The sequence below is a fragment of the Rhinopithecus roxellana genome, chromosome 12 (genome assembly GCF_007565055.1).
Source record: "Rhinopithecus roxellana isolate Shanxi Qingling chromosome 12, ASM756505v1, whole genome shotgun sequence".
NCBI lineage: Eukaryota > Metazoa > Chordata > Mammalia > Primates > Cercopithecidae > Rhinopithecus > Rhinopithecus roxellana.
Window position 1 is genome coordinate 46,778,715 of NC_044560.1, and position 12,954 is coordinate 46,791,668.

The 12,954-nt window shown below is 41.9% G+C and overlaps 1 protein-coding gene across 4 annotated transcripts in view; it reads right to left on the reverse strand.

Annotated features, from left to right (window-relative positions):
* Nucleotides 1-12,954, reverse strand: part of PATJ (PATJ crumbs cell polarity complex component) — a 427,780-nt gene that overhangs the window by 35,255 nt on the left and 379,571 nt on the right. For all 4 annotated transcript variants that reach the window (XM_010370672.2, XM_030912915.1, XM_010370673.2 and 1 more), the window contains 5 exons: nt 12,299-12,446; nt 11,760-11,846; nt 7,650-7,764; nt 5,562-5,599; nt 471-593 (listed from right to left, as the gene is read on the reverse strand). In XM_010370672.2, the coding sequence (XP_010368974.1) occupies nt 471-593; nt 5,562-5,599; nt 7,650-7,764; nt 11,760-11,846; nt 12,299-12,446 (511 nt within the window). The remainder of the gene's footprint in view (nt 1-470; nt 594-5,561; nt 5,600-7,649; nt 7,765-11,759; nt 11,847-12,298; nt 12,447-12,954) is intronic.

Here is a 12,954-nt window from a genome sequence, read left to right on the forward strand (position 1 = left end):
TGCCAGTAATAGCGAGGTGTACACATTAACTGTTCAATAAAGTTCTAATGAGGAAGCCAAATATTTTCTGCTTTATTTTTCTACTGAAATTAAGATTAAGGGGTAACAAGGGGGAGAAATCATAAAAATGGTGATTCTTTTGATTGAGGGAAGACTCTAAGGTCAAATGTCTCTCAGTTGAGAGCTGAGTTTGGGTGAAATGAGGTGCTTAAAAGGGTAAAGGAGGGTTTGCAAAGGAGCTGCAATTTCTTCTTTTATTGAGAAGCTTTGATACAAATAATAATATTTTTACGTGCCTGGGGACCTAATGAATTTCTAAAGGTATAAAGCTTCTTTAATGCATCTTGCCCTCAGCCTGGGTCTCTGATGGCTATTGGAATTCCAATTCTAAACAAGGTGCCCAGGGCTGCAACTTCCTCTCCCACCCCACCACATGCTGTTAGCCCTTCAACCAGTTATCTTTTGTTTACTTTAAGCTTCTGTGTCCGTGCAGCCACTCCACTGGCCTGAATCATGGCAATAAATATAGGAATATCTCCTAAGGGACTTCCTCTTCCTCCAGCAATACTGATTCCAAGGGCATCACTGAGCTCCTAAAAAAGAAAGAAAACATAATGCTTATCTTTTTAATAAAGAGCCACAAACTGACTATCCCCAGATAGCTATTGAACAAAATCCCTCCATGAGGTAGGAGGCCAAGATAACACAGGAGTTAAATGTGGAGACTTCGGAGTAGACAGCTCTAGTTCTTTTTTTTTTTTTTTTTTGAAACAAAGTTTCGCTCTTGTTGTCCAGACTGGAGTGCAATGGCACGATCTCAGGTCGCTGCAACTTCTGCCTCCCAGGTTCAAGCAATTTTCCCGCCTCAGCCTCCTGAGTAGCTAGGATTACAGGTGCACGCCATCACGCTTGGCTCATTTTTTGTATTTTTAGTAGAGACAGGGCTTCACCATGTTGGCCCGGCTGGTCTTGAACTCCTGACCTCAGGTGATCCACCCGCCTTGGTCTCTCAGACCGCTGGGATTACAGGTGTGAGCCACCCTGCCCGGCCCCAGCTCTAGCTCTTAATTAGTTGTGGGGTCTTGGGGGAAGTTACTTAACCTTGTGAAAATTGTCAGAATCAAAATGGAGTCACTTGTGTTAAAAAAAAAAAAAAAAAATCCTTACCAATAGAGCCAGGAAAGGCTATGAAGAAAGGGTTCTCAGGCTTGTATGCCTGATAACAAAAATTATCACAAAAGACTGCAAAAACCACAACCCTGCAGGAAGAACGTCACAACCTTACATAAAAAAACACTTCTACAAGTGCATTTGTCCAGCAAATGCCTGTCCAGCCTTGGGCTGTGTGTCACCCCTGTTATTAATCTTTGTAGCCAAGGATAATTATCTCAAAATAGTTATATATTCCTCATTTTGTCCTCTAAAAACTTTTATTTTCCTTACCTGCCTGAATATGCACGTAGTCTACTATGGCCCGCATATTCCCATTCCTGAATAAACACCATTTTCTTTTAGAGAGCCTCTCTGTTTGTTATTTAGGCTGACTACCTCTTAAAGCCTCCATCTCTATGTGTAAAATGAGAAGAATACTACATACCTGACAGTGTTGGTCTGAGCATTAAATGAGATGGTATAGCACACTCATGGCCTACAGAAAAGGCTCAATAAAAGGCAATAGCAGGAGTAAATTAAACACACACACACACACACACACACACACACACACACACAACGCCCTATGCAGCTGCTTAGTTTAGTGGCCAATTCTGATGCAGACTTGGCAAGTATATTCTCATATGGTGTTTATGATTAAACTGCCACACATACTATGCTCTTCTGGGTGTGAACAAACACATTTGGCTTTAAAAGACTGCGTTGGCCGGACGCGGTGGCTCAAGCCTGTAATCCCAGCACTTTGGGAGGCCGAGACAGGCGGATCACGAGGTCAGGAGATCGAGACCATCCTGGCTAACACGGTGAAACCCCGTCTCCACTAAAAAATACAAAAAACTAGCCGGGCGAGGTGGCGGCGCCTGTAGTCCCAGCTACTCGGGAGGCTGAGGCAGGAGAATGGCGTGAACCCGGGAGGCGGAGCTTGCAGTGAGCTGAGATCCGGCCACTGCACTCCAGCCTGGGTGACAGAGCGAGACTCCATCTCAAAAAAAAAAAAAAAAAAAAAAAAAATAAGAATTAAAAAAAAAAAAGACTGCGTTAAAACAAAGGATCTGAGAGGACACCCACTGTAGTGACAACAGTTTGAAGAGAGACATAAAATGTGGCTGAAAATGTTCCCCAAGATGGACTCTGGTGAAGAGACTTGGCTCTAGTCCAGTCTTTTCCCACATTAGTATCATAGGGTTAATATTTTTAAAAACACTAAAAGAACAAATGACAAGTCCCAGTTCTGGCATGGTAGCACAGACACGTGACAGCATCTCTCTCCTGCCGGTTACAATCAAGATGTCTAGTCAAAATGTAAAAAACAACTACCTGGGGCCTCTGAAACAAAAAGAAACCAAATAAAGTGTGGTGGAGAGTCAAAACTTGGAGAAACGACAGCAGTGAGGGGAAATTCCCAGTTTTATTTTTTTCCTGGTAGCTTTACCCTGAGGGCGATTCCCAGTCAAGGAGCTGGAAAGGTAGGGTGAATGCTAACATTCAGATAGAAATTCCATCCTTCTAGGCAGAAGAATCAGGAAAAAGAGGGAAAGAGAAGAAAAGCAGAAAATACAAAAAATTAGCTGGGCATGGTGGCATGCATCTGTAATCCCAATTACTTGGGAGGCTGAGGGAGGACAATGACTTGAACCTGGGAGGTGGAGGTTTCGGTGAGCCGAGATTGCACCATTGCACTCCAGCCTGGGCAACAGAGCGAGACTCTCTCAGAAAAAAAAAGAAAGAAATTTCTGCTTGGATCACGTGTGGTAGAATAGGGTAGGTAGGAGCAGGCTTTATTACAAAAGCCTGTAAAAACAAGTGGCTGAAATGACTAAGGAAATATAAAATAATATTATTTTTATGAAATCTTAGGGGAGAAATGTACGCAATAATTTTTTGGCTTTGTTTAAATCCATCATGATGTTTCCTTAATTTATCCATAATTATCTATACTGTTGGTACATTTAACTTCCCCATCACAGGAACATTTGAGTTGGTACTCTGGTGGAAAAATACTGGGAACAAATAAGGCAGATTTAGTCAAAGCTGTAGCTAATAACAACAGAGCCACTTCCTGGGCATTCCTGATGCACTAGGTACTATGCTAAAGATATTACATTCATTACCTCACTTAATCCACACAACAATATTTACCTTTGAGGTAAGTTGGTGTTATCACCCCCATTCTACAGACGTGAAAATTGAGGTTGAGGTTGACTTGCTAACTATTACAGAGCTAATGGCTTTTTTTTTTTTTTTTTTTTGAGACAGGGTTTTACTCTGTCGCCCAGGCTGGAGTGCGGTGGCATGATCACGGCTCACTGCAACCTCAACCTCCTGAGTTCAAGCGATCCTCCCACTTCAGCCTCCCAAATAGACCACAGGCATGCACCACCAAGCCTGGCTAATTAAAAAAAAATTATGTGTAGAGACAGAGTTTCCCCATATTGCCCAGGCTGGTCTCAAACTACTGGGTTCAGTGATCCTCCCACCTCGGCCTCCCACAATGCTGGGATTACAGGTATGAGCCACCACACCCAGCTGTACAGGTAATGTACAGGCTGAATTGTGTCCCCCTAAGAATCACATGTTGAAGCCCCAAGTACCAGGGCCTCAAAATGTGACTGTACTTGGAGATAGGGCCTTTAAAATGAGGCCAGGGTGAGCCCTAGTCCAATGTGACTGGTGTCCTTATAAGAAAAGATTAGGACATAGAAGAGGCACCAGGGATGATGAGTGACATACAAAAAAGGCCACATGAGGCTACAGCAAAAAAGCGGACATCTGCATTCCAAGGAGGGGGGCCTCAGGAAAAACCAAACTTGCAGACACCTTCATCTTGGATCTAGCCTTCAGAACTGCGTGAAAATAAATTCCCGTTGTTTAAGCCATCCAGTCTGTGGTGTTTGGTAACTGCAGATCTAGCAAACTAATGCAGCTAATACATGGTAGAATGCCTTCAAACAGAGGTATCATTAAATCTAGAGAAGTAAGCTATGCTGGATATCACTTTACTGCAGTGGATTACCATGATTACAACAGGGTCATTATTTGTTCTTGAACCCCTCATTTAGGTCAAAGCGAGCAAAATAAAAGTCTACTTTTGGCCGGGGCTTGTGGCTCATGCCTATAATCCCAGCACTTCAGAAGGCTGAGGAGGTTGGATCACTTGAGGGCAGGAGTTCGAGACTAGCCAGGCCAACATGGAGAAACTGTGCCTCTACAGAAAATACAAAAATTAGCCAGGCGTGGTGGTGCATGCCTGTACTCTCAGCTACTTGGGAGACTGAGGCACGAAAATTGCTTGAACCCTGGAGGTGGAGGTTGCACTGAGCTGAGATCGCGCCACTGCATTCCAGCCTGGGCGACACAGTGACTCCATCTCAAAAAGAAAAAGAAAAAGAAAAAAAGAGTCTACTTTCATTAGATATCATCAACAGGAGTCTGAAAATCAGGGTTCAACAAATTTATGAACTGAAATACATCTGATACAATCTTCTCAAAAGGGGAATTTAGCAACATGTATAAAAGTCTCTAATAACAAGCTTGGCTTTTGACCCCGAAATTTCATTTCTAGGAATTAATCCTGAGGAAATTACTCATGATATGGGCAAAAATATAAAGATGTTTTACTATAAAAGATAGCAAAAATTGAGAAATATGCTAATTGTTCAATAATAGGAAACTGGTTAAGAAACTTATAGCATGTTTGGCTGGGTGCAGTGGCTCACTCCTGTAATCTCAGCACTCTGGGAGGCTGAGGTGGGCAGATCACGAGATCAGGAGATTGAAATCATCCTGGCTAAGACAGTGAAATTCTGTCTCTACTAAAAACAGAAAAAATTAGCCAGGTGTGGTAGCGGGCGTCTGTAGTCCTAGCTAGTTGGGAGGCTGAGGCAGGAGAATGGTGTGAACCCGGGAGGCGAAGCTTGCAGTGAGCTGAGATCACGCCACTGCACTCCAGCCTGGGTGACAGAGCAAGACACTGTCTCAAAAAAAAAAAAAAAAGAAAAGAAACTTATAGCACATTCATATACTGGAGTACTATGAAATCGATAAAAATCATGCCACATGCTGTCAAAAAATACTATTTAGTATGTGCCACATGATATCATTTTTGTTTTATAAAACTTTACATGTACAGGTTAAAAGACTAAGATTGAAAAAAAAAGTAAAACTTACACACAGGCACAGAATACAGTGGATGAGATTTGCCACAGGTCATCTCTGTGCTCTACTGCACTTTTCTAAGTCTATTTATTGATGTTATTTAGACCACATTTTTATCTCAGTAACTTGAAAGAGCACACTTACAATCCAATGAATTGTATTGGGCAAAATGTACATTTAATGCAAATCCAACACAAACCAGAAAAACATATATAGCAAAATGACTGACTTACCCTGTTTATCTCAACAGTCCTTGGTTCCATATCTGTGCCTATAAAGAAGCAACACAATTAACTTTTGAACATTAAAAAATAATATATTTAGGATATAATATTGTCCCATGAAAAATGGTTTCATTTTCTCGGTCTTTCAAGATAAGACACTAAAGCAAGCAGGTATTGTACAACCTTCCTCAGCATCCAAGCTGGTAGCCAAGTCACCAGAGGCCATGTCCTCTTTTTTTTTCTTTTGAGACAGAGTCTCGCTTTGTCACCCAGGCTGGAGTGCAGTGGCACCATCTCAGCTCACTGCAACCTCTGCCTCCCAGATACAAGCAATTCTCCTGCCTCTGCCTCCAAACAGCTGGGATTACAGGCGCCCACCACCATGCCCGGCTAATTTTTGTATTTTTAGTAGAGACCGAGTTTCACCAAGTTGGCCAGGCTGGTCTCAAACTCTTGACCTCAAGTGATCCACCTGCCTCAGCCTCCCAAAGTGGGATTACAGGCGTGAGCCACCGTACCCGGCCTGCTGTGTCCTCTACTTTTAAGAAGTGCTCTCTGTGTGAGATTGATGTGGCCATAACCATTTGGTCTGACAAAAGTTGATGGGCTATATAGCAGCAGCTGCCTGGAACACGGTGAGTAAATGCTTGGAGGATGAGTCATTTGTGTTTTGATTTGTTTTTTTTAGATGGAGTCTCACTCTGTCACCCAGGCTGGAGTGCAGTGGTTCGATCTCAGCTCACTGCCATCTCTGCCTCTTGGGTTCAAGCGATTCTCCTGCCTCAGCCTCCCGAGTAGCTGCGATTACAGGCATGTACCACCATGCCCGGCTAATTTTTGTATTTTTAGTAGAGGCGAGGTTTCTCCATGTTGGCCAGGCTGGTCTTGAACTCCTGACCTCAGGTGATCCGCCCGCGTTGGCCTCCCAAAGTGCTAGGACTACAGGCATGAGCCACCGTGCCCGGCCGAGTCATTTGTGTTTCTTTTTTTTTTTTTTGAGACGGAGTCTTGCTCTGTCGCCCAGGCTGGAGTGCAGTGGCCGGATCTCAGCTCACTGCAAGCTCCGCCTCCTGGGTTCACTCCATTCTCCTGCCTCAGCCTCCCGAGTAGCTGGGACTATAGGTGCCCGCCACCTTGCCCAGCTGGTTTTTTTGTATTTTTTTTTTTAGTAGAGATGGGGTTTCACCGTGTTAGCCAGGGTGGTCTCGATCTCCTGACCTCGTGACCCGCCCGTCTTGGCCTCCCAAAGTGCTGGGATTACAGGCTTGAGCCACCGCGCCTGGCTTGTGTTTCATTGTACATTTTTTCTACCTTAATCAAAGATAACCCTCCATTCAACAAAAGACTTAAAAGGACCCCTTGTCCCATCCTGTCCCCAAGGATATACACACTTTTTTTTCTTTTTAACTGGCCCAATTTTCCCATAGAAGGTATACACACTTCTCACCTTTCTCCAGTGACCTGCAATTTATTAATTTTCTCTTTGTAAATAATTTTACTTTATGATGCACTCCAGCTTTCTGCTTTTCCGTTTTTCAGGTGCTTTGTGTTGTGCCACTGAAGGAATTTCTTTTTTTTTTTCTTGAGACGGAGTGTTGCTCTGTCACCCAAGCTGGAGTGCAGTGGCACCATCTCGGCTCACTGCAACCTCTACCACCCCCTCCAGGTTCAAACAATTCTCCTGCCTCAGCCTCCCAAGTAGCTGGGACTACAGGCATGTGCCACCACACCCGGCTAATTTTTTTGTATTAATAGAGACGGGGTTTCGCCATGTTGGCCAGGTTGGTCTCGAACTCCTGACCTCAGGTAATCCGCCTGCCATGGCCCTCCCAAAGTGCTGGGATTACAGGCGTGAGCCACCATGCCTGGCCACCACTGAAGGAATCTCTATGGCTTTCTTACCTTCAGAACAGGCCTTTCAGAAAGCTCAGCTTATGCGACCAAGCTCAAAAAATTAAAAAAACATTTAAATTAAAGAGGACTTTTAAAAAAACATATATATATATATATATATATATATATATATATATATATATATATATATTTAATTTGGGTAACAGGACAGTTTTGCTGTGGGTGTGTGTGTCTGTGTAATACCTGAATTTTTCTGGGAAGGATCTGAAACTCTTTTTGTGCCAACCAGGTTTTGCAGGCCAGTGATGACAGGAGCGAAGGAGGGACGACAGCTGCTGTGTGCGCTCTGTTGACTGCCCTGAAAGAAAGACCCAGGGGTCACCTGTGTGCAGACGCTGACTTGGCCCCTAAAATGTGTACTTATCCATTAGTGTGCCAATTACTGATGTCACCATAACCATCTAACAGAAAATCATGAAGAGGCCAAGAAAGAAAACAAAAATCACCCACACTTATTCTCTTACTACTTCAACCCAATCCCATTTAGACATTTCCCCCATTGCTTTCTCCATTATATGTGCTTTTGTGTATGGTTTCAATCACCAAGATGGAGAACATGCAATCATTTTAGCTGTTCTTGCTCCACATAAAATCAAAACCATTTTCCTAGGTTGCCACATAGTGTTTATGTATATATAGTCAGCTAATGGGCACTTTGTTTCATTTGGGGTTACAGTCAACCTTATTACCCAAAATGTATTTGGGTATTCCCTTATTACCCAAAATGTATTATGTATTTTGCTAAAACAAGTATAATAAGACCGTGATTAGCAGAAACCTGCCAAAATAGAACCCTCAATTGTGGGGAAAAAAAGCAGCAAATCTGAAGGGTTTTTAAAAAGGCTTGTTTTAGGGATATATAACATTTTTTTCTCAAATATTTTCCTAGAATCTGTAATAATTTAGTCCAATCTGCTAGACCTCCATTACTTGTCCCTTTATTCATTTAAATGAATATGTGAGGTTAATACTATGTAGTCTTTTAAGGCTAGTGGCTATTCAACAAAAATTGTATACATAGTGAGGGGCCTTCTCTATGTAGACAACAGTATTGCAAATAATGAATAATTTTTTCTAACGAATTATTCTGCATCAAAACTTTAAGCTAAGCCTAAGATCACTGTTATCAGTTCAAAAAATATAATTTGGTACATTTTCTTAACTCTCTGATGAAAGTTTTGTTTAATATTTTAATTCCTAAAATATGAAAACCGTCAAATATATAGAAAAGTTGAATTATACAATAGATGTCCATATAAATAGCACCTAGATTTCACAATTAGTATTTTGTTATGTTTCCTTTATCACATAGTTATTTATCTATTCATCACTCATCTATTTCTTTTTTTAAATTCATTTCAAAGTAAGTTGCAGATCTCAATATACTTCACAGTGGCTATATACATTTAAAAGAGTGTTTTTATGTTTTTCCTTAAAGGATATGATTTAAATAAATGGTACTATAATAGATAAGTACTCAGAACTGAGGAAGTGCAGCATATTATAACTTTTGCCTTTAAAAAATTTCAGAAAGATGTGTTTGCCAAGACCTTTATTGTATTGTATTATAATTTTTGAGGAGTCTCCCTCTGTCACCCAGGCTGGAGTGCAGTGGCACAGTTTCAGCTCACTGCAACCTCCACCTCCCAGATTTAAGTGATTCTCCTGACTCAGCCTCCTGAGTAGTTGGGACTACAGGAGCCCACCACCATGCCTGGCTAATTTTTATATCTTTAGTACAGACAGGGTTTCACCAGGCTCTTTGGCCAGGCTGGTCTTGAACTCTGGCCCTCAAGTGATCTGCCCACCTCGACCTCCCAAAGTGCTGGGATTACAGGTGTGAGCCACCACGCCCGGCCCCAAGACGTTTATAAAAGTACACTTTGCCTGGCTGTGTTGCCTTAGTTAGCTGAGGAAAAGATCTCGCAAGAATTTCTCCCTCTGCAGGGTAAGGAAATTTCTTCCTAGTTTGTGGGGAAAGTTACTTTAAAAAAAGACGCTTGGTAGCCCCAAAGCTAGAGGTTATTTCTCTGTTAATGAACTCACTTTCTATGAATTAAGTCAACAGCTTATTCTCCTTAGCGCTCAAAAGAAGGCATTTATCTCCCTATTCTGTAACTATTCAGAAGGAAATCTGTGTTCCTATAAGGTCCTGATTTTTCAAACAGGTCTGGATGTAAAAATGTTTGGCAGTGGAATCTTGTTTTTGCCCACCAGGGTCAGTCTTCAACTTATCATGATGGGAAGACATTTCCTTTTCACAGTCGGCTACCAGCCTTCTTCTAATTAGCCAAATAGGGCAAACTCTTCTATCTCACCCATAATTTTAACCAAGGTGATGATATGTTTACTGTTTTTAAAAATTGAATTAAACTCCTACCCTCTGAAATTAAAATTCTGTGCAAGAAGAGTAGGGCAAAGCATTTGATACTTTGTCCCAGGTTTCTAAAATATGACAGCTCACATTCATATACCAGGTAAGCAGGTAAGTGATGGCGATAGGTTTTTATTTTTTGATATTTAATGATGCAGCTTCTAAATTTGGTAGTTCTGTCTTTAAGTGTGAACTTAAAAATTACGAAGATGCACCTGGGCGCAATGGCTCATGCCTGTAATCCCAATACTTTGGGAGGCTGAGGTGGGTGGATCACCTGAGATCAGGAGTTCGAGACCAGCCTGACCATGATGTTTCAAAACCCTGTCTCTACTAAACATACAAAAATTAGCTGGATGTGGTGGCAGGCACCTGTAGTCCCAGCTACTTGAGAGGCTGAGGCAGGAGACTCACTTGAACCCAGGAGGCAGAGATTACAGTAAGCCAAGATTGCACTGCGCTCCAACCTGGGCAATAGAGCGAGACTTCATCTCAAAAATAAATAAATAAATAATTATGAAGATGCTCACATACACTCCTCAAGAGGGACAGAAATCCAGTTCTATCCACTACCTTACCTATTGATCAGTCCAAACTTTTCTTAAATCACACAAACTCCTGTTACCTCTTTGTGCCTTTGTGTATGCTATTTTCCCTGTCTGAGATGCCTTTTCCTTCTTTTTGCCAAACTCCATCTGGAGTGAGATTCAGTGGAAGCTCCTCTGGATAGCTTCATTCTCATTCTTCTGTATACAATAAGGCTTTAATGAAATCATTCAACAAAGATGAGTCTTCCATTAAGGAAGAATCCTGGCTAGACAACTGTTTTGTTTGTTGATAGAAGTCTGGTCAATATCATCACTATTAACTCATGGAATCCTACAGCAGCATTATGTCTTAGATATTTGCTGCCCATTATGTAAGCCAGAAATGAAAAAAAAAAAGGGGGGTTTCAAACTTAATATGGTGTTTACTGGGTTTGACTGCTTTGAAGATTCCCTAAGATAAGCCAGCTAGTTTGTAAGCCTATCTGAACAATGGTATTTTCCTCACTCATTTTTTAACACCAGTGAGGAACAGGAGGCGGCTAATAGCTTTCCAGAAGTACCTGTGGGCTAACTGTAAGATCAGAGCATCTTCTGAACAAAGGCCTTGGAGAAGCTTCAGAAATAAGGCAATCAGGCAGGGGACCAAAAGTCATGCTTTTAACCTCAAAACTAAGGTGGCCTATCCATAACCCAGAGTTGAGACTAAAGGGTCACATATCAGTTTCTATAGTCTCATTATGTACCACATGGGGCTAACCATACAGTCTACCATCTTGATTTTGTCAGCCATTACAATGAAAAAAATATAGTTAAATATACTTTACTAAAAAAAAAAAAGGCACTTACATCAGCCTTGCAAATAAATATAAGATGTTTGCTAACCCACAAAATATCACCCACTAAGGCCTCCCTCCCACAGGAAAAACCCCCACACTTGGTTCTCCTAGGAATATGCCATTAATTGCCCTCAGCATGTGTGAGTGGCTAGTCACAAGTTAACTTTATAGCAATATTTAATTGAATGAGTAGAACAATGTTGTGCTAATGAGGGTCAAATTGCCACCAGATGTTGCCTTTTTTTTAAATAAACACAGCTGTGTACATGCGTGCATAGGCGATATAAAACTAATAGTGAGAGAGAAAAGTGGTTCTAAGAAAACATTTGCAAGCAATAGAGAGAAAAATCTAGGGATTAATGAATTTCCATCCCGCCTTTCATTTTTATTTCAAACACATGAAAATTCACTAAACTTGGTGCTGTGAATATGCTGTACATTAGATATTATTTCCAAACAATCATTTATTAAATGGGGAGCTTTCTCCCAATGGGGGCAGAAGAGTGAGTCAGTCTGATGAGAAGCCATCGACAACCTGACTGTTCTGTGATGTCTTCCTTGCGGAGGTCCAGGAACCAGCTCGGAGTCTTCCAATCTCTAGCTGCACAAGCCCCTGTGCACACTTGGAAAGGCAAGAAAAGAACAGAAATGAAAAGTAGTAGCATTTATATTCTGAAATATCTTAACAGAGCCTCTCCCTGCAGCCATGAATTATAAAAGGGTAATGAAAGCAACAGGCATAGCCCTAGAGAGAGAAGGATGAATTCTGTGGCTCCTGGAGGGCCCATCTCATCAAACGCATTTAGAGAACAGTCATGGATACTCAGAATGTTCACAAGTATGAAGAACTTGCTTGTGAAATCCCAAAGCAGGTTCCCTTTCATTCTGTTAGTCAATATAACAGAACTTTCTTTTAAAGCTATTCCTGCTCATTTAAAATAATCAGAGATTAAATTTCCAGTAAAAACTAGAGTTAGCATAAAATCTAACCCATTTTATAATCAAGCTAGACTGGAACAGTTCCCACTGGACTTCAGTTGTGCCAGCTGAGTAAAAAGCAGCCTAGCAACTCACCTTTAGGATGGTGGCCACTGTCTCCTGTGAGGCATTTCTCATGTCCTCCCCATTCACAGATAAGATCTGATCTCCCTGAATCAATCTCCCATCCAGGTCTGCGGCTCCGCCTTTCACGATGTCAGAAATAAACACTCCGCTTCCATTTCTGTTAATACCATACAGCAGTGCAGTATTGGCACAACCTAATATTTCCATGCATAATACGTGTGTGTGTGACACGATACACACACATATACTCCTTTCTTCTTCCAGTTTTATTTTCTTTTTGTTTCTTTCACACCTTGGCAATTCGTCTTTATCAGCACTTGGAACTTCCTCATTTTTTTTTTTTTTTTTTTTTGAGATGGAGTCTCGCTCTGTCGCCCAGGCTGGAGTGCAGTGGCCGGATCTCAGCTCACTGCAAGCTCCGCCTCCCGGGTTTACGCCATTCTCCTGCCTCAGCCTCCCGAGTAGCTGGGACTACAGGCGCCCGCCACCTCGCCCGGCTAGTTTTTTGTATTTTTTTAGTAGAGACGGGGTTTCACCGTGTTAGCCAGGATGGTCTCGATCTCCTGACCTCGTGATCCGCCCGTCTCGGCCTCCCAAAGTGCTGGGATTACAGGCTTGAGCCACCGTGCCCGGCCAGTTCCTCATTTTTTAAATGGCTACATACT